A 25,695-nucleotide genomic window follows, 5' to 3' on the forward strand; every position below is an offset into this window, starting at 1 on the left:
GGCGGAAATTAAGATGTTGAGGTTCGCTCTCGGAGTGACCAGGTTGGATAAAATTAGAAATGAGCTCATCAGAGGGACAGCAAAGGTTCGATGTTTTGGAGACAAAGTTAGAGAGAGCAGGCTTCGATGGTTTGGGCACGTCCAGAGGAGAAATAGTGAGTATATTGGTAGAAGGATGATGAAGATGGAGCTGCCAGGCAAGAGAGCTAGCGGAAGACCAAAGAGAAGGTTGATTTATGTCGTGAGGGAAGACATGATGGCAGTTGGTGTTCGAGAGGAGGATGCAGGAGATAGGCTTACATGGAAAAGGATGACGCGCTGTGGCGACCCCTAACGGGACAAGCCGAAAGGAAAAGAAGAAGAAGAAGATAGTGGGCTAGAATGCCATTTTCCCTGTTAGGACAGTCGATGTGCTGCTTGTATTTAGAATTTTTTAGTTGTTCAGCGAGCGTAAGCAGTGCGACGTTCGTGTTAGCTTGAGGAGGAATGTAAACACCTGCGAGTATGAAAGATGCGAACTCACGCGGCGAGTAGAATGACTTATAGTTTCAGAACAGCGACTCCAAGTCCTGGCTGCAGTGTGTGCTGAGTGACGTGATGTCGGTACACCATTTTTCATTGATATAGAAGCATATCCCGCCGTCATTTGTTTTCCCCATAACTCCGTGTCACGGTCTGCCCAGTGTAGTTGGAAGCCCGGAACCATTACGGTGCTATCGGGGACCCGTTCACAAAAACATGTCTCCAGGGCGGCGGAACATCCAAAGTCCTTTTTGGTCTTTGTGAGAAGATGAAGCTTTTCCATTTTGTTGGTTAGGGTGCGTAGATTTGCGAGGTGAATAGACGGGAGGGGCATTCTGAATCCTCTCTCTTACGGAGCTTGACCTGGATTCCGACACGTTTCCCCCTCTGCCGCCTTCGCCTCCATGCTCCGTACACTGCGGTAAAGTAACTTGGAGAAAAAAAACTGAGCGAATTTGTGAAAGTTTGTGAAAGAAAGTCCGGGGTAGACTCCCTAATTTTTAGCAAGTCTTCCCTTGTGTAAGTGAGTCATGTAATGTTTCCAAAGACGAACGAAAAACACAAAAACATAGATAATACTAGAGCGCACGTAACCGATGTGACCACACCGTTAGGCGGCATCTTGGAATGCCTTTGTAGTGTGGCAAATTTACAAGACAATTTTTGGCCTCTTTGGTGCGTCTTTAAGTAGAACTCAATTAACTAGGCAACTCGGTAGCTTGCTAAAGTTTTGCCTCAGCTGGCCAAGTTGTATGGGTCGCACAAGTGTGGTGACCTATGTGTCAGACAAGATGTCAGCTATATGTCAATCAAATGACAAATGTCATAGTGTGGATGGAAGATTGGCTGATGTCTTTTTTTTACTGCCATGCAAACAACCCTCAGTACTGTCACAACAACTGAAGTGCTTTTTAAAAAAAATTATTGTGTAATGATCACACAAAAGAAAAACATTTTTTGGCCACTACTGACAAGTGATGTGCTCCACAAAAACACGTGTGATGTCTAAGTCTCGGGGAAGGCTTTTTCTAGTTAAGAGGAAAACTCGTAACATCCATAAAATCCTAAAATATTGGGGCGATCATTCTGATATTTTCAGAGGTTGACATAGCCATAAGTACAGATGGCCACATAACTTTTTGCTCAGATTGATTGCAGTTTTGTGACAAGCTGTGTAAAGGTTTTTCTCTATAGTGGGCATACTGTATAGTAGAATCGCCAAAAGGTCTCCAATAAAATCGAGCATGTTCGGTTTCACCACGACTCCTCGGCGACCCGGCCTTTCTCCAGGAGACTCCAGGAGACATCATGGAGACATCTCCGCAACCAGCTCCAGTCGCCATCAGGTTGCCAACTAGTCTCCAGACCAATGAGATAGGGGTCTCAATCAATGGGAGTTAGTTCTATGGTGGCAGAGAGGAATCGTTGGATTATAATTTTTGCTTGCTGCCATCGCTGTTGTTCCATTGATCGTGTTTTCCTGTTCAGGATTATTGCTTCTACTTCTTTGTGTAATGGACACTTTAGTTTGTATGTACTTTTGTTTTTCCGTTTTTTTGTTCATTTCCGTGTGTCTTTTAGTGCTCCTCTATGTCATTGTTCCACCCAGCAGCATGATTTTTAGTTATTTCTCTGGGAACAGAGAAAACAACTCTCGCGACACTCCTTCTGCCGTTGTAGTTTTTGTACTCTCATATTGCATGTATTTTGTGTGCTTTATTTACCCTCGCAACGCACCTTCTGCCATTGGTATTAGTTTGTACTTTGTGTTCTTTGTCTTCCACGTATATTCATGCGCCTTTTGTTAATAAATATATTTACCTTACAAGTTGTCTGCATTGGGATATCACACACACACAAAATAATAATACCACATGGATGCTGCAGACCCCGAACACGTTCGCCAAGCATTGGTTAACTAAGGGCAATGACTCAACATGACCAGTCCTTACGTGAGCTTGTTGAAGCAATAACTGCCCTCATCCCCCAGGTTGATACCCTTGCCTCTTTGGTCCAACACAATCCGAGCACTAATGGTAGCTCACAACTAGCCGCGGCGGCTACACGAGACGTGCACTCACCAATGGCTGTCAGTACTCATGGCTTTCGGGAGCCCAGGATTTCACATCCTGCCCATTAAATTGTCTGGTGTGACCATTTCATTCACCAGTGTAGTTTAGTCTCTGATCAACAACCGCACATCTACATAAACGATAATTTGAAAGTCACATTCACCAAGAGTCTCGTTGCTGGTCAGGCTGCAATGTGGGCGTTGGCAGTGAGCAAATCATATTTGATGTTACTTACATCCTTCCCAGCCTTTATTTGGGAACTCAGGGGATTTTTTGACTACATGGTTAAAGAAAAAGAGGCAGGCAGCCTCTTGTTGGACCTCTCTCAAGCAGAGTTGTCAGCGGCTGAGTACTCTGTTTCATTCCGCATTTTGGCTGTTGAAAGCAGTTTCGCGATTTGCTGTTGTGTGGGATTTTTTGCCGGGGGTTCAGACCTCAAATTAAGGATGAACTGGAGGTACAGGACGAGACAACCGGCTTGAAAGAGCTCATTAGCGTGGCCATTGGGCTGGACAATGGGATGCGAGAGCGGCAGTGTGAGTGGAAAGAGGAGCATCGCCCAGGTCCGGTAGACACCGTTTCTATGGTAACACCGTCCTCCGCGAAGAATATGTCACTGTCCCATCTTGTGGGACGCTGGTTCCACTTCAACCAGTGAGAGGAGTCGCAGAGCTGATTTTGCTTGGAGGAGGACAATTCACCCCTGCTAAGCGCTGGAGACGATTGAGGAATCGTGTGCGCTTGTACTGCCGGTTACCCGGACATCAAGTGGCCACCTGTCATAAAAGACCAGCTACAAGTTCCAACACCACCACCATTCCATCAACGACAACTCAACCTCAAGGAAAAAAAACTCTGAGTATGCGAAAGTCATTGCATCTATTGACTGTATTCAGACATGCAAACACCGAAGGCATGAAAAAGGTTACCCAAAAAAATGACATTGTTGGGGGGGACTTGGGGCATCCCCCGGGCCCCCACAGAGATTTATTTTTATTTTTTTTTATTTTAACATAAATTAAGCAATCTGGAAGGTTCTGAAGAGTACAATAAGGCAAAATAAAAAAAAATCACTCAGAAAAACATTTATTTACACTGCTCAAGTACCTGTTGATGTATACATTTCAGATTAAAATTAAATTTGCCTCATTTCTTTGCTTTTTGTTTTGTCCTCCAACTTGAGCCAGACCCATCTCCACCTGCACCTGGTGCCTGCTTCAAGCTGTGCCACATGAATAGCATCCCCCTCTTTAAGCGCTCATTCACTATTACCAACTTCAAAGGCTAATCCCAAATGCATCCTCCAGGAAAATATTAGGTACAGTACTTTTCTGTTTTTATTGGCCATTTCTGAATTAGAAGTTAGGTCATTCTGTGTTGTGACATAATCCTGAACATCGCTCTGTCGCTCAATACATTTAACATTAACATCCATCCATCCATTTTCTGTACAGCCTTATCCTCACAAGGATCGCAGGCGTGCCGGAGCCTATCCCAGCTATCTTCGGGCGAGAGGCAGGGTACACCCTGAACTGGTCGCCAGCCAATCGCAGGCCACATATAAACAAACAACCATTCGCGCACACATTCACACCTATGGGCAATTTTGAGTCCTCAATCAACCTACCAAGCATGTTTTTGGGATGTAGGAGGAAACCAGAGTACCCGGAAAAAAACCCACACAGGCACGGGGAGAACATGCAAACTCCACACAGGTAGGGTCGGGATTTGAACCCCGGACCTCAGAACTGTGAGGCAGATGTGCTAACCAGTCGTCCACCGTGCCGCCTTAACATTAACATCCGTAAACTAATTACATAATCGTAGGCGCGTTTCCTAATTAATACGATGTACTTGCTGATCAGCTCTTGTTGCCGATGTTACATGTGCTTGGCGGTTCCACTGGGACCACAACCAGGGCCACGACCCGCAGCACCTCAATGCGAAAATACAAAAGACCAGTGCAACAAATATGACACTGGCTGATCTGATGAGAAAAAATGTTGCTTAAACGTAATAGTGGTGAGAGAGGATATCCGCTCCAGTGGTGGGTAGAGTAGCCAAATATTGTACTTAATTAAGAGTACTGTTACTTAACAATAATGTGACTCAAGTAAAAGTAAAAAGTAGTCCTCCAAGAAAAATAATTGAGTAAAAGTACACAGTGAAATAATTACTAAGTACTTAATAAATAGCACAAACAATAATAAATAAATAAAAACATTTGCAATTTACTGCACGGTGTTTTCTCAAGTTGTAAGTGAGCTGAAATATCCATGTTAGGGCAGACAGAGCCAGACAAATACTACAATACATGAAAGCAGTTGTTTTTGTTCGTCTAAATGTAAACGCGAGTTGCGTGCCGCTGCCTTCATGGTAACGACGACCTTCCCAAAATGGTGGCCATTTAGGAACGATGATCAGCCAGGCTGGCTTATCTGGTTTTAATACCTATGCCCGGGAAGCCCAATAGAAGATGTGTGAAGTCATGTGACTTTCTTCTGTCGTTTGATTGGTGAACTAGACATAAAATGCACGAGCGCTTAAATTAGATTGACGCAAACAGCGCCCAATGCGGAAGTCCAAGTCTCACGCACAAATAGTTGATAAATAAGCAATAATTGATAAATAAAAGTAGCGAGCGACATTAATATCATTGTAACGGAGTAAAAGTACCGTTACTTCTTAGCAGCAGAAGCGGCGGAAGTGTTTTTCTGGTCTCATCAACTCCTGTGACTTATTCAAAGCACGTCCCGAGCACACAGGCGGAACCTCAGGCCAATGCGCTCGCATATTAGTCTGCCGCGGAGTAATAGTCAGAAATTACATCTGTGTGTGGATGGTGGATTGTATTCGACACCCTGACAAGAAAAGACTGAAATTACCAGGGGAGGTTTCATAGGCTGATGGCATAACTCAAGTCACAACTTTGGTGGACTTGGGTGCTGATGACTTGTGGAAACAAATTTTATAAGATCTTTAAACTGTCTGGTATTTAGGCTCAGTCAACCCAAGAAGGTTCATGATCTCAATGGGCATCTTCTGGCGGTGGTAACAAATAGGACCAAAAATTTGCACTTAAATTTTTTTTGGTAATGATGTTGAGATGAGACAATTTTTTGTTATGCTTTCTCAGTCAAGCCCGGTCATTTGAGGGTTAACCTGGCTGGCTACGCACAATGCTGACATAGATTGGACACAACCCAAACTCAAACAGTAGAGCCTGTTGGGCCTCATCTACTAACCGTGCATACGCACAGATTTGTGCTTAAATTGTGCATATTGCTTGTTTGACGCACAAACCTGTGATTTATCAATATGTTCGTACTCCTTTTTGTTCTTACTCTGTGAACAAATTTTGAAATTGTCAGAGCATGCGAACACACAAATAATGCCAGGTTAGCCATCGTAAATATGTCAAACACACATCTTCTACCCAATTTGCACAATGTATTGGAACAACTGTCATTTACTGCATAAAAACAATAGGCTAATACTAACTTTGGCGATAATAACTCAAACCATGAGTTTGGTAATGGGTTGACTGTCCTCAATAACAATTAAAAGGACACGTCTCATCACTTTTGCCCTTGTCCCGTTCAAGCGCTGCCTTGAACAGTAGGATTATGTGCATTTTATTTCAATGTCCCTCACCCGACATCTGCATGCGCAGCAGACATTGACACTCTACGAGGAAGTGCAATCAGATTGCTCAAAAAGTCCTAGTTTTTTCAATGTTTTAGTATTCTTTCTAATCCCTACGATAATCTTATTTATATAATTTTCTGTGATTCTGCATGTGCAAATTTGATGTAAATTGATCAATTCATTGTACACACACACCGCCACTGGCGTGGTTGAATTGTGACATACTCTGGTCGCCATATGGCATATTCTTTCATTTCCAACGCTCAAATTCATGAATTTTATCAACTACAAATGCCTCTTTGCTGTGCTATATTAATTCCTTGCTATATATATATGTCATGAACGGAACAAAGGACAGGACCCAAATGCACGACTGCAATAAACAAAGGACACTCCTTAACAGGTTTGAGCAAGCTGTCGTGGAATGCGGGGTGGACCCGCATTGACCTTGGAATCCTAAGCCTCATGCTGACAGGGTTGATGACCTTGGTGATGGGAAAAGGTCCAACATAACTGGGAGCTAGCTTCTTGGAGTCCACCCAGAGTGGAAGATGCTTAGTGGAAAGCCAAACCTGCAGGCCGGTGTCCTTTTACGGTTAGCTGCAGTCTTGTAGGACTGTCGTTGGCATAGAAGCATTTTGCAGGCTCGCTCCCAGCATCTCACCAAGGCCAATGCGGATGGGATGGTGGACTCGGGGGGCTATGGCAGGAAACAAAGATGGTTGGTAACCATGCACAATATGAAAAGGTGATAGAACAATGGATGCTGAGGGGAGAGAATTGTGAGAGAACTCGACCCAAAGCAACTTCTGAGTCCAAGATCGTGGATCCTCTGAAGCAAGACATCTGAACTCAGTCTCCAGCTCCTGGTTCAGCCTCTCCGTTTGTCTGTTGGTTTCGTGATGAAACCCAGATGACAGACTGACCGTAGCCTCTATAAGGCTGCAAAACTCCTTCCAAAATTGAATTTGGGACCCCTGTCCGATACCGCATTCTTGGGAAAACCATGAAACTTGAACACATTGTTTATCATTAACTCAGCAGTTTCTTTTGCTAAGGGGAGTTTAGGTACTGCAATGAAGTGTTCCAATTTAGAAAATCTTTCTATGACAGTGAGGACAGTGGTATTCCCTTTAGAGGGCAGTAATCCAGTCAAAAAGTCTATAGAAATGTCTAACCAAGGACGTTGTGGTATTGGCAGGTGTCACAACTCCTCAGAAGGCCGTAGGCCATCAAAAGCGTTGTTCGACGACAGATTGAGTCTTGGCAATGCCGGGGTAACATAAAGTCCTCTTCGTGTGGACCCAGTGAATAACCCTTCCGATTAAGGAAGAGACCATATAAAGCCTGTTTTGTGGGCAATCTTTGGGGCTAATATTATTCAAGGCCTCTTTGACCACAGATTCTATTTCCCGACCAAAAGCAGAAATAAAACATGACTTAGGCAAAATAGTTTTAGGGCAGACAGGGACGAATCTTTTTTGACAGAAAATACGTGATTGAGCATCTGGTTCACCATTTCTAGAGACTATTTTTCATGCTTGGAGTTTGTCTGAAAGCGCCACTCACAAAACAACTGCAGTCATCTTAATGGTGCAATGTTGTGTTAGATTTTGAATCATTTTGTTTTTATTTCATCTATGTCATCGTCAGTCAGCAAATCCGTTTCAGTGATTTATTTAATGGAGATTAGAGAATACAAAAACACATGCTCCTTTATTAGCCTATAAGATGAGCAGTTCTTACGTCTCACTGGAAACGCCTAACTATTGTATCCACTATGGGGGTTACTGTAAATTCACATTTAAAGTGTCAACATTTTTTCCAAATGGATTTCTATGGCAATCACGTCTCAGGCAAACTTGACAGTTATTGAAGCCTCCCTAAGCCTTCGATGAGTCACGCCTCATGGGCGGTTGCGCACATATTCACTCCATACTTGCAGGGGGGGTGTCAGAAGTAACTTACAGGAGAATCGTTGCACCTTGATGTCGCACAAGTCAAGTGCGTAAAAAGAATACTGATGCACCAAGGGAAAAATATGGCCCTAAGTGTATTTCAGTGAGCCACGGCAGCGACCGTCATAGTTATAAACTGAAAATCACTGGATGATCGCAATTTCGGCTGCCGCAATTTCAGTGCTGGCGATCATATGCTAAATTACTTTGGATATGGACTATTTTTGGTGTAGTCGGCAAAGTATTTTGGTGAAAATAGCAATGACTGTCTCAAGCGGCAGCCACTGCCGACATTCCCATTAGCTTGTGCTATAGCAGTTTTCGAATCTTTTTGGGGTCCACATGTAATCAACAGTACAAACAATAGATTAGTACAGCACATAGTACATCAATACTGTAGCTACACATGATTAATTAGTTACTCAAAATACAGAATCGAACAAGTTGTCAACATTAACACAAAGATAATAAGTCAAATTACTGTTAAAACAAAAATATATTTTAATGCTCAAGCAACAGCTATCACACTGGTGTCAAACTCGGTGGCCAAATCTGGCCCACCAAGTCATTTCATCTGGCCCGCGAAAGCAAATAATCTGTGTCAACCTCCATGATTATTGCTCAAATTCTCCTAAAATAATAATAAATAGTAGTGTTGTGACATTGCAAGCATTTTCTGGTTATGGTAACTTGAACAATAGTTGAACAAACTATTATCCTTGACTTCTGATTTCAAAACTAGGTATCCATCAATTTGTTGTGTGTATGTAATAATGAGGTGACTAAACATTTATATGGCCCTCTGAGGGAAACCGTGACTCCAATGTGGCCCGCGACAAAAATGAGTTTGACACACCTGACCTATCAGATGAAGAGTATCAAGTGGATATAATAAAACCAAATAGCAGACGTCAAACTCGTAGTCTGTGGGCCACATCCAGCCCGCCACAGCATTCTATGTGGCCAGTGAGAGCAAGTCATTTGCGTCAATTTCCATGATTGTTGCTAAAATCTGTGCTAAAATTTCACATCGTAATATGTAATGAATAATAAAGTTAGATATTGCAAGCTGTTTTTCTAACCAAACCCCTTGAACAAACTATTATCCTTGACCTCTGATTTGAAAACTAGTGATCCATCATTTTGTTGTGTATATTACGATGATCAGGCAATTAAACATCTAGCTTCACTGTCATAACTGCCCTCTGAGGGAATCTGTACCAACAATGTGGGCCGCGACAAAAATTATGTTGACACCCCTGGGTTAGTGCATTGAATAGCACATCTTCCTTTCACAGTCCTAATTTACTTAAAGGAGTTATGGAGTATTCATGGTCTGAATTACACCAGCAAGTTGTTTTTATGTATTTTTTGCTGAATCAAATGAAACTGTCAGACATTTCCAAAATCAATAATTTTTGGAACAATTGTTAATTTACAAATTGCATCTGGAACGCCCCTTTTTCCATCCATCCATCCATCCATTTTCTACCGTTTATCCGAGGTCGGGTCGCGGGGGCAGTAGCTTTAGCAGGGACGCCCAGACTTCCCTCTCCCCAGCCACTTCATCCATCTCTTCCGGGGGGATCCCGAGGTGTTCCCAGGCCAGCCGAAGGATATAGTCTCTCCAGCATGTCCTGGGTCGTCCCCGGGGTCTCCTCCCAGTGGGAACACCTCACCAGGGAGGCGTCCGGGAGGCATCCAAATCAGATGCCCCAGCCACCTCATCTGGCTCCTCTCGATGTGGAGGAGCAGTGGCTCTACTCTGAGATCTCACCCTCTCTCTAAGGGAGAGGCCGGACACCCTGCGGAGGAAACTCATTTCGGCCGCTTGTATCCGGGATCTCGTTCTTTCGTTCACGATCCACAGCTCGCAACAATAGGTGAGGGTAGGAACGTAGATCGACAGGTAAATCGAGAGCTCCCCCTTCGGCTTAGTTCCTTCTTTACCACAACAGATCGATACAAAGACCGCATCACTGCAGACGCTGCACCGATCCGCCTGTCGATCTCCCGTTCCATTCTTCCCTCACTCGTGAACAAGAACCCAAGATACTTGAACTCCTCCACTTGGGGCAGGATATCATCCCCGACCTGGAGAGGGCACGCTACCCTTTTCCGACTGAGGACCATGGTCTCAGATTTGGAGGTGCAAATTCTCATCCCAGCCCCTTCACACTCAGCTGCGAACTGCTCCAGTGAGAGTTGGAGGTCACGGCTTGATGAAGCCAACAGAACCACAAAATCTGCAAATAGCAGAGATGCAATACTTAGGCCACCAAACCGGACCCTCTCCATGCCTCGGCTGCGCCTAGAAATTCTGTCCATAAAAGTTATGAACAGAATCGGTGACAAAGGGCAACCTTGGCGGAGTCCAACCCTCGCCGGAAACGAGTCCGACTTACTGCCGGATATGCGGACCAAACTCTGACTCCAGTCGTACAGGGACCGAACAGCCTGTATTAGCCCCATACTCCCGAAGCACCCCTCACAGGGCCCCCGAGGGACACGGTCGAACGCCTTCTCTAAGTCCACAAAACACATGTAGACTGATTGGTCGAACTCCCATGCACTCTTGACGACCCTGCCAAGGGTGTAGAGCTGGTCCACTGTTCCACGGCCAGGACAAAAACCACACTGCTCCTCCTGAATCTGAGATTCAACTTCCCAACGGACCCTCCTCTCCAGCACCCCTGAATAGACCTTACCAGGGAGGATGAGGAGTGTGATCCCCCTGTAGTTGGAAAACATTCCGCATTCCGCTTGGCCACCCGGTATCCATCAGCTGCCTCAGGAATCTCACAGGCCAAAAAGGCCCGATAGGACTCCTTCTTCAGCTTGACGGCATCCCTCACTGTTGGTGTCCACCAACGGGTTCGGAGATTGCCGCCACGACAGGCACTGACCACCTTACGGCCACAGCTCCAGTCGGCCGCCTCAGCAATGGAGGCGCGGAACATGGTCCACTCGGACTCGATGTCCCCCGCCTCCCCCGGAACATGAGCAAACTCCTTCTGACGGGATTCCGCCAGACGTTCCAAGCAGACCCTCACAATACATTTGAGCCTGCTACGTCGGACCGGCATCTTCCCCCACCATCGTTGCCAAATCACCACCAGGTGGTGATCAGTTGACAGCTCCGCCCCCACTTCACCCGAGTGTCCAAGACATGTGGCCGCAAGTCCGATGACACGACCACAAAGTCGATCATCGAACTGCGACCTAGGGTGTCCTGGTGCCAAGTGCACGTGTGGGCAGCCTTATGCTTGAACATGGTGTTCGTTATGGACAATCCGTGATGAGCACAGAAGTCCAATAACAGAACACCGCTCGGGTTCTGATCGGGGGCACTGTTCCTCCCAAACATGCCCTTCCAGGTCTCACTGTCATTGCCCACGTGAGCATTGAGGGAGGCTACCCTCTCGTCCACCGGGGTGAACCCCAACATACAGGCGCCGAGCCGGGGAGCAATAAGTATACCCACACCGGCTCGGCGCCTCTCACCGTGGGCAACTCCAGAGTGGAAGAGAGTCCAACGCCTCTCAAGAGGATTGGTACCAGAGCCCAAGCTGTGCGTGGAGGCAAACTTCTCGACCTCACACACCAGCTCGGGCTCCTTCCCTGCCAGAGAGGTGACATTCCACGTCCGAGAGCCAGCTTCTGTAGCCGGAGATCGGATCGCCAAGGTCCCCACCTTCGGCTACTGCCCATCTCACACTGCACCGACCCCTATGGCCCCACCCACAGGTAGTGAGCCCATGGGAAGGCCCCTTTTTCATCTAAAATAAATAAATAAATAAGTTATGCGCAACATTGAGGACTGCAAAATTATGTTCAATTGACAATCTCTAATTTAATATGCTGAAAAGTCACTAATTTATTTGGGTGTCATCATTAACCGTGTTGTCGCCTTTGTTACGTGCTCTCTAGTACTGTCTATGTTTGTGTGTATTTCGTTCGTCTTTGGAGACATTACGTGACTCACTTACACAAGGGAAGACTTGCTAAACATTAGGTAGTCTACCCTGGACTTTCTTTCACCAACTTTCACCAATCCGCTCAATTTTGTCTCTGAGCTTTTTACCGGAGCAGCGGCCTCGGTGTACGCCGTATGGAGGCGAACGCAACACACCACAGAGGGAAAGAAACAGGAGTGCAGGTCAAGCTCCGTAAGAGAGAGGATTCAGAATGCCCCTCCCGTCCGTCTATTCACCTCGCAAATCTACGCACCCTAACCAACAAATTGGACAAGCTTCATCTTCTCACAAAGACCAAAAAGGACTTCGGACGTTCCGCCACCCTGTGCTTCACGGAGACATGGCTTTGTGAGTGGGTCCCCGATGGCGCTGTAATGCTTCCGGACTTCCAACTACACTGGGCAGACCGCATCACAGAGTTATCTGGGAAAACAAAAGGCAGCCGGAGATGCTTCTATATCAACGAAAAATTGTGTACCGACGTCACGGAACTCAGCACACACTGCAGCCCGGACTTGGAGGCGCTGTTTTTGAACTGTAAGTCATTCTACTCGCTGCGCGAATTCGTCTCTTTCATACTCGCGGGTGTCTACATTCCTCCTCAAGCTAACACGAATAGTGCACTGCTAACGGACGCTGACCATGTAAACGAACTTGAAAAAAAGTACCCAGATTCACCCCTGATTATTCTTGGAAACTTTAACAAAGCTAAACTCAACCATGAACTCCCTAAATTCATGCAGCACATCAACTGTCCCACCAGGGAAAACAACATTCGAGGCCACTGTTACATTACGCTAAATGATTCATACTGTGCTATTCCCCCATGCAGCTCTGGGCTCGTCTGATCACTCCTTAAATTACTTAACACAACATACAGGCAAAAACTTAAATGTGCGAAGCCTGTGGTGAAAACTGAGGAAGTGGACCAATGAAGCAAAGATAGAACTTCAAAGCTGTTTAGACTGCAGAGACTAAAGTGTCTTTAAAACTTCAGCTGGCAGCCTGGATGAATATATGGAGACGGTTACATGCTATTATCAGTTTCTGTGAAGAAGTGTATGTACCAACAAAGTCAACAAGCCAGGGTTCACTGCTAAATTTCAGCAACTTCGCCAGGCGAAAGAAGACGCCTATCGAAGTGGAGATAGTACCCTGTATAATTGCGCTACAAACCAGCTGACTAAAGAAATTAACATCGCAAAGAGAAATTATGCAGTAAAGCAAGAAAAACAGTCTACCGCTAACAACTCAATCAGTGTGGCGTGGATTACAATCACTAACCAGCTACAAGCAACCATCGCCCCCATTCAGAGAACAATAAAGGGCTAGCTGACGACTTGAACGCCTTCTACTGCAGATTTGAAAAGAACACTTTCACAGCCCACACCCACCCAGCCACACCACCGACCACCATCACACCTCTGACTCCCCCTGCTCTGTTGACCATCCACGAGCAGGATGTGAGACGCATCTTCAAAAAACAAGAGATCAAAAAAGCGGCAGACCCAGACCTTGTGTCCCCATCCTGCCTCAAAGTCTGCGTGGACCAGCTCGCTCCAGTCTTCACACAGATCTTCAATAGATCTCTGGAACTGTGTAAAGTACCATACTGTTTCAAATGCTCCACCATCAGCCCAGTCCCCAAGAAACCTGCAATCTCGGGTCTGAATAACGACAGTCCTGTCGTTCTGTCATCTGTGGTCATGAAGTCCTTTGAACACCTCATGCTGTACCACCTCAACAGTGTCACAGGTCCCCTACTGGACCCCCTGCATTTTGCCTACCAAGCAAGCAGGTCTGTGGACTACACAGTCAACATGGGACTGCACTTCATCCTAGAACATCTCGACGGCGCGGGGACCTACGCGAGGATCCTGTTCGTGGACTTCAGCTCTGCGTTCAACACCATCACTCCCGAACTCCTCTCCTCCAAGCTTCTCCATCTCAGCATCTCGCCTGCCATCTGCCAGTGGATTTACAGCTTCCTGACGGGCAGGACACAGCAGGTGAGGCTGTGGGACACCACCTCATCAGCACCGGGGCGCCCCAAGGATGTGTCCTCTCTCCGCGGCTCTTCTCTCTCTACACGAACGACTGCACCTTTATGCACCCGGCTGTCAAACTCCTGAAGTTTGCAGATGACGCCACAGTCATCGGCCTCATCAAAGATGGTGACATGTCTGCGTATCGACAGGAGTCGCTGGAGCTGTGGTGCGGCCGACACAACCTGGAGCTGAACATGCTCAAGACTGTAGAGATGATCGTGGATTTCAGGAAACATCCTTCGCCACAGCTTCCCCTCACACTGTCCAACTGCACTATGTCAACCGTCGAGACCTTCAAGTTCCTGGGAATTGCAGTCTCTCAGGACCTGAAGTAGTAGACCAACATCAACTCCATCCTCAAAAAGGACCAGCAGACGATGTACTTCCTGGGGCTTCTGAGGAAGGACAGCCTGCAACAGGAGCTGCTGAGGCAGTTCTACACAGCAGTCATTGAATCAGTCCTGTATTCATCCATCACAGTCTGGTTTGGTGCTGCCACAAAAAAGACAAACTCCGACTGCAACGGACAATCAGGACTGCTGAAAAAATTGTCACCATGCCCTACATACCGTTGAAGACTTGCACGCTGCCAGAACTAAGACAAAAGCATGCAAAATTCTCTTGGACCCTCCACATACTTGTCATCACCACTTCCAGCTCCTTCCCTCAGGTAGGCACTATCGAACAATGCAAACTAAAACTAGCAGAATTCCAACAGCTTCTTCCCTCTTGCCATTAACTTATAAAACAGTTAGCTTACAATTCCATTGTCACTTGCTGCCAATTTTGTCTTGAGATTGTAGTCAAATCTCTGTCGGGCCAATTATACATTATTCGTGCACTCACTGTAGTAGTCTCGCCACTCTGCACTATTTGCATTTCTGTTGTTGACCAATACTGGCCACTCATGTGCTTGAGAAGTGTCTGCAGCATTTGCACAATTGACATTGTTCCAGATTATCGCACTGCTAGTCACTTTAAACTGTTTAAATTTCTTGAATTCTCTGCGCCATTTGCACAATAGTCATTGTGCCAGACTATTGCTCTATTAGTCATTTCAAACTGCTGTAAATTGCTCGAGGACTCTGCATCATTTGCACAACAACAAAAAATAATTCTCAGCATTACCACATTACTGGTAACCTTTTATTCCTCAGTGACTCGCCGTACTGTGTTTTTGTGTTTTTCTGTCTCAAAAGTATTTTCTGTTAAATAGCTGTCTGTTGTCGTACTAGAGCGGCTCGAACTACCAGAGACAAATTTCTTGTGTGTTTTTTACATACTTGGCAAATAAAGATGATTGTGATTCTGATTAAAATGGTGCAAACACAGCAGGCGAGACCGAGCCACCTTGCAAGCCTCTTGTGAAGATCATCTATGGAGAGGAAAACATTCTAGCCCATAAAATAATAAATACCGGGCTGATTGTTCTGATATTTTCTGAGGTGTAGGTGGGAGTAAACAGGAATGTACTCATAGACTTTGGTGAAGATCGCCGGTATTTTGGGACATAAGCAGATGTCACGCTTTTGTCCGGGAGAACATGCCTTCATTATCTGACGTGATGACAGCCAGCTAAAAGTCCACGTGTGTCGCACATTGTCACCTTCAGCCAGGGGCGGACTGCGGAGAAAAAGTGGCCTGGGAGTCATGGACAGACCGGCCCAGTTAATGTGGACCGTGGGGAGCCAGCCAGCCAGCAACACAAATGTCATGTAGCCCGATGATAAAAAATAATAATAATAATAAATGAATTTGATTAACCCCTCCTTGAGCCGTCACCTTGTCGTGGTGGAGGGGTTTGTGTGTCCCAGTGATCCTAGGAGCTAAGTTGTCTGGGGCTTTATGCCCCTGGCAGGGTCACCCATGACAAACAGGTCCTAGGTGAGGGACCAGACAAAGCACGGCTCAAAGACCCCTAATGATGACGACAAACAATGGACTTCGTTTTCCCTTGCCCGGACGCGGGCCACCGGGGCCCCCCACTGGAGCCAGGCCTGGTGGTGGGGCTCGAAGGCGAGCGCCTGGTGGCCGGGCCTGCACCCATGGGGCCCGGCCGGGCACAGCCCGAAAGGGTAACATGGGTCCCCCTTCCCATGGGCTCAGCACCTGTGGGAGGGGCCATAGGGGTCGGGTGCAGTGTGAGCTGGGCGGTGGCCGAAGGCGGGGACCTTGGCGATCCGATCCCCGGCTACAGAAGCTGGCTCTAGGGACGTGGAATGTCACCTCTCTGGCAGGGAAGGAGCCCGAGCTGGTGTGTGAGGTCGAAAAGTTCCGACTCGATATAGTCGGACTCGCCTCCACACACACCTGGGGCTCTGGTACCAGTCCTCTCGAGAGGGGTTGGACTCTCTTCCACTCTGGAGTTGCCCATGGTGAGAGGCGCCGAGCAGGTGTGGGTATACTTATTGCCCCCCGGCTCGGCGCCTGTACGTTGGGGTTCACCCCGGTGGACGAGAGGGTAACCTCCGTCCGCCTTCGGGTGGGGGGACGGGTCCTGACTGTTGTTTGTGCCTATGCACCAAACAGCAGTTCAGAGTACCCACCCTTTTTGGAGTCCTTGGAGGGGGTGCTGGAGAGCGCTCCCGCTGGGGACTCCATTGTTCTGTTGGGGGACTTCAATGCTCACGTGGGCAATGACAGTGAGACCTGGAAGGGCGCGATTGGGAGGAACGGCCCCCCCGATCAGAACCCAAGCGGTGTTCTGTTATTGGACTTCTGTGCTCGTCACGGATTGTCCATAACGAACACCATGTTCAAGCATAAGGGTGTCCACACGTGCACTTGGCACCAGGACACCCTAGGTCGCAGTTCGATGATCGACTTTGTGGTCGTGTCATCGGACTTGCGGCCGCATGTCTTGGACACTCGGGTGAAGAGAGGGGCGGAGCTGTCAACTGATCACCACCTGGTGGCGAGTTGGCTCCGATGGTGGGGGAAGATGCCGGTCCGACGTGGCAGGCCCAAACGTATTGTGAGGGTCTGCTGGGAACGTCTGGCAGAATCCCCTGTCAGAAGGAGTTTCAACTCCCACCTCCGACAGAACTTTGCTCATGTTCCGGGGGAGGCGGGGGACATCGAGTCCGAGTGGACCATGTTCCGCGCCTCCATTGCTGAGGCGGCCGACCGGAGCTGTGGCCGTAAGGTGGTCGGTGCCTGTCGTGGCGGCAATCCCCGAACCCGTTGGTGGACACCAACGGTGAGGGATGCCGTCAAGCTGAAGAAGGAGTCCTATCGGGCCTTTTTGGCCTGTGGGACTCCTGAGGCAGCTGATGGGTACCGGCTGGCCAAGCGGAATGCAGCTCTGGTGGTCGCTGAAGCAAAAACCCGGGCATGGGAGGAGTTCGGTGAGGCCATGGAGAAAGACTTCCGGACGGCTTCGAGGAAATTCTGGTCCACCATCCGACGTCTCAGGAGAGGAAAGCAGTGCACCACCAACACTGTGTATAGTGGGGATGGGGCGCTGCTGACCTCGACTCGGGACGTTGTGAGTCGGTGGGGAGAATACTTCGAAGACCTCCTCAATTCCACCGACACGCCTTCCCATGGGGAAGCAGAGTGTGGGTTCTCTGAGGCGGGCTCTCCTATCTCTGGGTTTGAGGTCACTGAGGTAGTTAAAAAGCTCCTCGGTGGCAGGGCCCCGGGGGTGGATGAGATTCCCCCGGAGTTCCTAAAGGCTCTGGATGTTGTGGGGCTGTCCTGGTTGACACGCCTCTGCAACATCGCGTGGACATCGGGGACAGTGCCTCTGGATTGGCAGACTGGGGTGGTGGTCCCCCTTTTTAAGAAGGGGGACCGGAGGGTGTGTTCCAACTACAGGAGGATCACACTGCTCAGCCTCCCTGGTAAGGTCTATTCAGGGGTGCTGGAGAGGAGGGTCCGTCGGGAAGTTGAATCTCAGATTCAGGAGGAGCAGTGTGGTTTTCGTCCTGGCCGTCGAACAGTGGACCAGCTCTACACCCTCGGCAGGGTCCTCGAGGGTGCATGGGAGTTCGCCCAACCAGTCTACATGTGTTTTGTGGACTTGGAGAAGGCGTTCGACCGTGTCCCTCGGGGAGTCCTGTGGAGAGTGCTTCGGGAGTATGGGGTACCGAACCCCCTGATACGGGCTGTTCGGTCCCTGTACGACCGGAGTCAGAGTTTGGTCCGCATATCCGGCAGTAAGTCGGACTCGTTCCCGGTGAGGGTTGGACTCCGCCAAGGCTGCCCTTTGTCGCCGATTCTGTTCATAACTTTTATGGACAGAATTTCTAGGCGCAGCCGAGGCGTAGAGGGGGTCCGGTTTGGTGACCTCAGTATTGCATCTCTGCTTTTTGCAGATGATGTGGTTCTGTTGGCTTCATCAAGCCGTGACCTCCAACTCTCATTGGAGCAGTTCGCAGCCGAGTGTGAAGCGGCTGGGATGAGTATCAGCACCTCCAAATCTGAGACCATGGTCCTCAGTCGGGAAAGGGTGGCATGCCATCTCCAGGTCGGGGATGAGATCCTGCCCCAAGTGGAGGAATTCAAGTATCTTGGGGTCTTGTTCACGAGTGAGGGAAGAATGGAACAGGAGATCGACAGGCGGATCGGTGCAGCGTCTGCAGTGATGCGGACTTTGTATCGGTCCGTTGTGGTAAAGAAAGAGCTAAGCCGAAAGGCGAAGCTCTCAATTTACCGGTCGATCTTCGTTCCTACCCTCACCTATGGTCATGAGCTGTGGGTCGTGACCGAAAGAACAAGATCCCGGATACAAGCGGCCGAAATGACTTTCCTCCGCAATGTGTCCAGGCTCTCCCTTAGAGATAGGGTGAGAAGCTCGGTCATCCGGGAGGATCTCAGAGTAGAGCCGCTACTCCTCCGCATTGAGAGGAGCCAGATGAGGTGGCTGGGGCATCTGATTCTGATGCCTCCCGGACGCCTCCCTGGTGAGGTGTTCCGGGCATGTCCCACCGGGAGGAGACCCCGGGGACGACCCAGGACGCGCTGGAGAGACTACATCCTTCGGCTGGCCTGGGAACGCCTCGGGATCCCCCCGGAAGAGCTGGATGAAGTGGCTGGGGAGAGGGTACTCTGGGCGTCCCTGCTGAAGCTACTGCCCCCGCGACCCGACCCGGATAAGCGGTAGAGAATGGATGGATGGATGGATGAATTTGATTAAGTCATAAGGTGTGACCACACACCTCATTCACTATTTCTCATTTATATTTCCCCCTTTACTGGTCCTTGAAGAGATGCAAGGTACATGGAACCAGCATGACACTACAGTATATAAAGTATGCACCAGTGTGTTGCTTTTAAATGGAGGAGCCCAAGTTGAAGTGGTCGATGAAGATTAGTGCTTCTCAAATATTTCACACAAAGTACCACCTCCAAAAATACTTGGATCTCCAAGTACCAGAATGACCAACATTAAAATACAGTCGTGTCATAGTTTATCAACAATGAGGCAAAGGTTTCGTTCTTAAAAAGTATATTTAATGTAGTAAAATGTACATTCAATTGAATTCAATTCAAATATTTTGAACACAAAAGTTAAATAGAAGTTGTACCTAAATAAATATTTGGAAACAAAGAATTCTAAAATTCTTAAATGCAACTGTACTAAACTTAAAAGTTATATACAACTGAACTGTACTCAACGAATATACTGTACTGGATAAAAGAAAGGTTTAAGCCACTGTAACATTGTTTACATTTTGAACATTTAATTCAAGGATTGTCACGTACCAATAGAGGGAGCCGGCGTAACATTCGTGGTACCCATACCAAACTTCGACAATCACTGAACTGTAGACAATTTGAGTGTCACAGTCCTCACGGGAATCCCCTCTGGAAGATGCATGCTGGCCTATGATTGAGAGACAACAAAATATGGATATACGCATTATTGAAGTTTTACTGACATGACATGGTGTACAGAAGGGTTGACTAAGCCAGACACATACACAAAAAGGCTGCACAATTTATCAAATGTTCATCATCAAGAGATATTGACATCATACCCACTAAACCTATCGCCAAGACAACCTGAACTAAGATAAATGATAAAGTTAATTAAGACGTGGTAACAAATTATATCTTTGAGCTATATACATTTATTTATCACATCATCTCGCAATATTGCAGTTTTTTTCCTCATTCTGTGTAGACCTAATACACACTCTAGAATTAAATTACTGTTGTGGTTGCTGATGATCCCATGTATTTAGCATGGGGCATGTCCAAACAAATTAATAAGCTATTTATTAATTCATATTCATTTAGTAGAAGAGTCAGCTCAAAGACAGTAACAGGTTGATTTCAACCAGAAAATAAAATGATCAGAAAGCAGGTTGAAAAATATAGGAAACATTTGGTCATTGAACGATGCTAATTTTGAACTCTGTGAAATGAAAGCCCAGGCAGATAACACGGCGAGGCTATAGTAGGTACTTCACGCCATTAACAAGCCAACTAATGTTATCCAAATAAGAATTTTCACCTAATGCCTTGATCGGACGACAAGACAGACTTGGTCTTTCACGATTGCACTATGTCAGACGACTGCCATGAAATCTTGTCGTATTCCGATACCACCGCAGCCCGTCTTTTATGATCACTGGGCTTTATCTTTATCAAATCAAACACTGTCGGAGAGGCAGGACCAGAAAACGTGTCACCGGTCAACGCGACCGGATACACTCGTTACCATGGTGACAACAACAACAATGCACCACGCCATTGTATTGTTGTGTGTGTATATGGGGGGGCAAAATAAGTAAAACCGTGTTCCCCTCCTGCGTTGACGTTCATTCAAGGATTGCTTGAGGTATGTTCTACGTGAACATACATTTAATACGATACGGCTCCCAAGCAGGCAACAAAATGTTATGTCGCCGAGCAAGCAAGTGCTAGCACTAACGGTTGTACGTAAACATGCCGGCGTTCTGTTGCATCATGCTCGAAAGCTATCGGTAAACATTGGTTTGTGCACGTGAATAAATGTTGACAACAGCATGCAAGTATGTTGATAACGGCAAGCGAGGGGATGCGCTGGTTACAATACGCAGTCCCATTTGTCGACGTCAAGGTGCGCTGTCGGAGAGTAGTCGTTGATATGTCACACTACACAGAGAATTTTCATTTTGGCGTCGTAGGGCTATTGTAGGGCCAAATCGTGGAATTATGTCACACTGCACGAAGTTTTGTCGTTCCCGACATATTTTGTCGCGATAGCTAATCGGGCAAATATAGGGGCTAAAATCCTGTTGTTTCATCTAGGCATAAAGCATCACAGTTTCAAGCATAACTTACCATTATATCACTAGGTCTTTGGTGTTTCTCGATATCCAGTGGTTGAGGGCCAGTCTCACCGCGGCTTGTGCTGGCAACGGACTCCTGTGTGGCGGTAGGCAAACTCGAGCGACCGCCAAATAACTCCGTTGTTTTCTTATTTATGGCCGCCACTTCCTCGAGGGATTTCTTTTTTTTTTTTTGTCTCTCAACTTCTCAGCAGCACCTTTTCATTTTGGAGGTTGTTTTTTGTTCTTGTCCATGTTAACTCTGGTCCAGCTGGCTCTCTAGCTACAAGCTAGAGAAACGTGTCACCGGTCAACGCGACCGGATACACTCGGTACAGTTAGCTGAAGAGTGATTGACAGGTGATAGTCGCAACAGCCTGGGAAAATGGCTGGGACACAAACACGTGGCCGTAATTGGATTGGCTCAGCATAGACAGTAATAGGCGAAAACACTGTACCGTACAGTATAGCCTATCACATTAATGGGACCACGAGTCACGACACTAACTCTGTGGTAGAATGCAAATGTATTTACTGACAACTTTGCTTCATGGTATTTATTAGCACTTTGTTCACTACGCCACACAGCAAACATTCTTCTTGTTTATATTCTTGATATGAATAAGAAAAAGACAGTTCATTTGGACCAGAGAAAGCAAACTATGAGGTAAAAGGACCCTTAAAAGTATCCAAATTGCATTGGTAAGATGAAAGTAGAGATATTTATTTTAATAAGTAGATTTCAAAGGAAATTAAACAGTGTATTACCAAATTATAAATTGATTAATTGATTAAGACAGTCATTTTCAAAGTGTGGCACGAGTACCACAGGTTAACAGGTTAGCTCTAGTGGTACGCAAAATAATCAATACCTAAAAACTCTTTAGTTGTTGTTTAACTTTCTAGTGCAATACATTTGCATTTAATCTTATTTTTTTATTTTTCTATACTTAAATGCAGCGTTAATGTTCAAACTGTGGCTCGCAATGACATTTAATGTACTTTTTAGGAATAAAACCTTTGCCTGATTTTTGATGAACACTTAGGCCTACTATGCTACTGTTTGTTAATGATGCTAGGTGGTACTTTGTGTCAAAAGTTTGAGAACCACTGAATTAAGAGTTGTTGGCAGAGTGCATTTTCTCTCTATACCGCCATTTATTGGAACATAAATATTGGACTTTGCCAGATAGTTGAAGAGAAAAGCAACAATGGGGTGATAATTTCATTGGCATACTGGAAGATTATACATATTGGCATACATATCCAGATATCCTGTGATGTTTCAACCAGCATTAAAGTCTTCGTGGCATTTTCGTTTGGCTACAGCATCTAATTTTAGTTATCACATACCTTCGTCGTTAAATAGGACTGTCCTTCTCTACCTGATGTTCAATATAGCCAACACTGGCTTCTTAATTAAGCCATGCTTCACGTGTGCAGAATCATTAACATCATTTTCGCTCGCTCCCTCCCTGTTAAATTACATCACAGTGACGTCCGCTAAAGGAAAGCGAAAAAGAATGTGATATGCTGGGGTAATAAATGAATTCAAGAGGGATGCTGCAGCAAGTAGGAAAGCTCAATCTACCACATGACACCCTTCGTTGCACTTCTATGGGTTTGAGAGACGACAGAATTTGCCGGACAACTGTGTCTTGCGAGGCTTCCTCGCATCCTAAATCGCATCGAACGAAATTGCCAACTTACCATGTTGACTTCAGACACCATGTCAATACTGGCAATGTCTATGCGCATGCCCACATCGACAGGGGCGCCTGTGGAGGAAAAATGACATCAAAATATTAGTAAGCACCGCAACATACCGCGGAGCAGCATTACGTTATGTAGTGGGAACAGCGACCGCCTCACCTCCAAAATCAGGCCGCAGACGGATGTCGTAGCCTTTCAGGAGCTTGTCCACGGTTGCTTTCACGAATGACATGTTGCTCGGTTCGTCGGCACTGAGGATATACAGAAAATAGTTCAAAACACACGCGTGCGTTTGCGCGCCCGCGCGCGTAAGTGTGTGTGACACCCATGTATCAGGACAGGTCTCACCTTCGCGCCCCAAACACCATAGTCACCATCATGGACAAGCAGCCGAAACCCCAGCAACCCCCGATCAAAGTGGTCCACATCTCGAACTCGAGAACAGCCTGACACTTTGACACGAGAACCCTGGTGAATCCAGCATGTGCTTCAAAACATCACTTGAGCGTCCTTTTACCAACATCCAAACCCTACGGCGAAGCCATGGGTGAATATAACCATGCCGGGAAAACGGAAAACCAAACAGAATCAATATAGCTGGAGAGTTGTTCTGGGCGCAACAAACAAAGAATCCTCAGATACTCCAGAAAACGAAAATATCCCGACACTCTTGTGAGGAGCAGTATCCGTCCTGCGCAGAGAGAGAGAGAGAGAGAGAGAGAGAGAGAGAGAGAGGGAGAGAGAGAGAGAGAGAAGAGAGAGAGAGAGAGAGAGAGAGAGAGAGAGAGCGAGAGCGAGAGCAAAAGTATATGCACCACCAGCGCCTTCTCTGGGGGGGATGGACCAAGGGGGCGACGGGGACCAAGCTTTTATTTATACATATATACATATATATACATACATACACATACATATATATACATACATACATATACATACATACATACACATATATATATATATATATATATATATATATAAATACATACATATATATACATACATATATACATCTTCTTCTTCTTTTCCTTTCGGCTTGTCCCGTTAGGGGTCGCCACAGCGCGTCATCCTTTTACCATGAGAGCATATCTCCTGCATCCTCCTCTCGAACACCAACTGCCATCATGTCTTCCCTCACGACATCCATCAACCTTCTCTTTGGTCTTCCTCTAGCTCTCTTGCCTGGCAGCTCCATCCTCATCATCCTTCTACCAATATACTCACTCTCTCTCCTCTGGACGTGTCCAAACCATTGAAGTCTGCTCTCTCTAACTTTGTCTCCAAAACATCGAACCTTGGCTGTCCCTCTGATGAGCTCATTTCTAATTTTATCCAACCTGGTCACTCCGAGAGCGAACCTCAACATCTTCATTTCCGCCACCTCCAGCTCTGCTTCCTGTTTTCTCTTCAGTGCCACTGTCTCTAACCCTGATGCAGTCCCACGTCCACCTTAAATTCTTCTGTCACACCGACAGCACACCTCACCGCTGTTCTGCTGCCCTCGTACATGTCCTGTATTATTCTAACATACTTCTCTGACACTCCAGACTTCCGCATGCAGTACCACAGTTCCTCTCTGGGTACTCTGTCATAGGCTTTCTCTAGATCTACAAAGACACAATGTAGCTCCTTCTGACCTTCTCTGTACTTTTCCATCAACATCCTCAAGGCAAATAATGCATCTGTGGTACTCTTTCTAGGCATGAAACCATACTGTTGCTCGCAAATACTCACTTCTGTCCTGAGTCTAGCCTCCACTACTCTTTCCCATAACTTCATTGTGTGACTCATCAACTTTATTCCTCTATAGTTGCCACAGCTCTGCACATCACCTTTGTTCTTAAAAATGGGCACCAGTACACTTTTCCTCCATTCCTCAGGCATCTTCTCACGCACTAGAATTCTATTGAACAAGCTGGTCAAAAACTCCACAGCCACCTCTCCTATATGCTTCCATACCTCCACAGGAATGTCATCAGGACCAACTGCCTTTCCATTTTTCATTCTCTTTAATGCCTTTCTAATTTCCCCCTTACTAATCATTGCCACTTCCTGGTCCACCACACTTGCCTCTTCTACTCTCCCTTCTCTATCATTTTCCTCATTCATCAACTCCTCGAAGTATTCTTTCCATCTACCTAGCACACTGCTGGCACCAGTCAACATATTTCCATCTCTATCCTTAATCACCCTAACCTGCTGCACATCCTTCCCATCTCTATCCCTCTGTCTGGCCAGCCTGTATAGATCCTTTTCTCCTTCTTTAGTGTCCAACCTGCCATACATGTCATCATATGCCTCTTGTTTTGCCTTTGCCACCTCTACCTTTGCCCTGTGTCGCATCTCAATGTATTCCTTTCGCCTCTCCTCGGTCCTCTCAGTGTCCCACTTCTTCTTAGCTAACCGTTTTCCTTGTATGATTTCCTGTACTGTGAGGTTCCACCACCAAGTCTCCTTCTCTCCTTTCCTGCCAGAAGATACACCAAGTACTCTCC

The 25,695-nt window shown here is 46.6% G+C and overlaps 1 protein-coding gene across 4 annotated transcripts in view; it reads right to left on the reverse strand.

The window, feature by feature from the left end:
- gabrb1 (gamma-aminobutyric acid type A receptor subunit beta1) overlaps nt 1–23,891 on the reverse strand; it is a 149,329-nt gene extending 125,438 nt beyond the window's left edge. For 2 of the 4 annotated variants that reach the window (XM_061795720.1, XM_061795717.1), the window contains exons 1-3: nt 23,549–23,891; nt 23,360–23,451; nt 23,198–23,265 (exon numbers count right to left, since the gene is read on the reverse strand). In XM_061795720.1, coding sequence (XP_061651704.1) covers nt 23,198–23,265; nt 23,360–23,451; nt 23,549–23,628 — 240 coding nt within the window. In that variant the 5' untranslated portion in view covers nt 23,629–23,891. Of the gene's footprint in view, nt 1–19,934; nt 20,056–21,500; nt 21,645–23,197; nt 23,266–23,359; nt 23,452–23,548 lie in introns of those variants that run through there. The other 2 variants (XM_061795718.1, XM_061795719.1) reach the window with 2 other exon arrangements.
- Between the last annotated feature and the right edge of the window lie 1,804 nt (nt 23,892–25,695).

Source organism: Phyllopteryx taeniolatus, chromosome 13 (assembly GCF_024500385.1).
Source record: "Phyllopteryx taeniolatus isolate TA_2022b chromosome 13, UOR_Ptae_1.2, whole genome shotgun sequence".
In the NCBI taxonomy this organism is placed as follows: domain Eukaryota; kingdom Metazoa; phylum Chordata; class Actinopteri; order Syngnathiformes; family Syngnathidae; genus Phyllopteryx; species Phyllopteryx taeniolatus.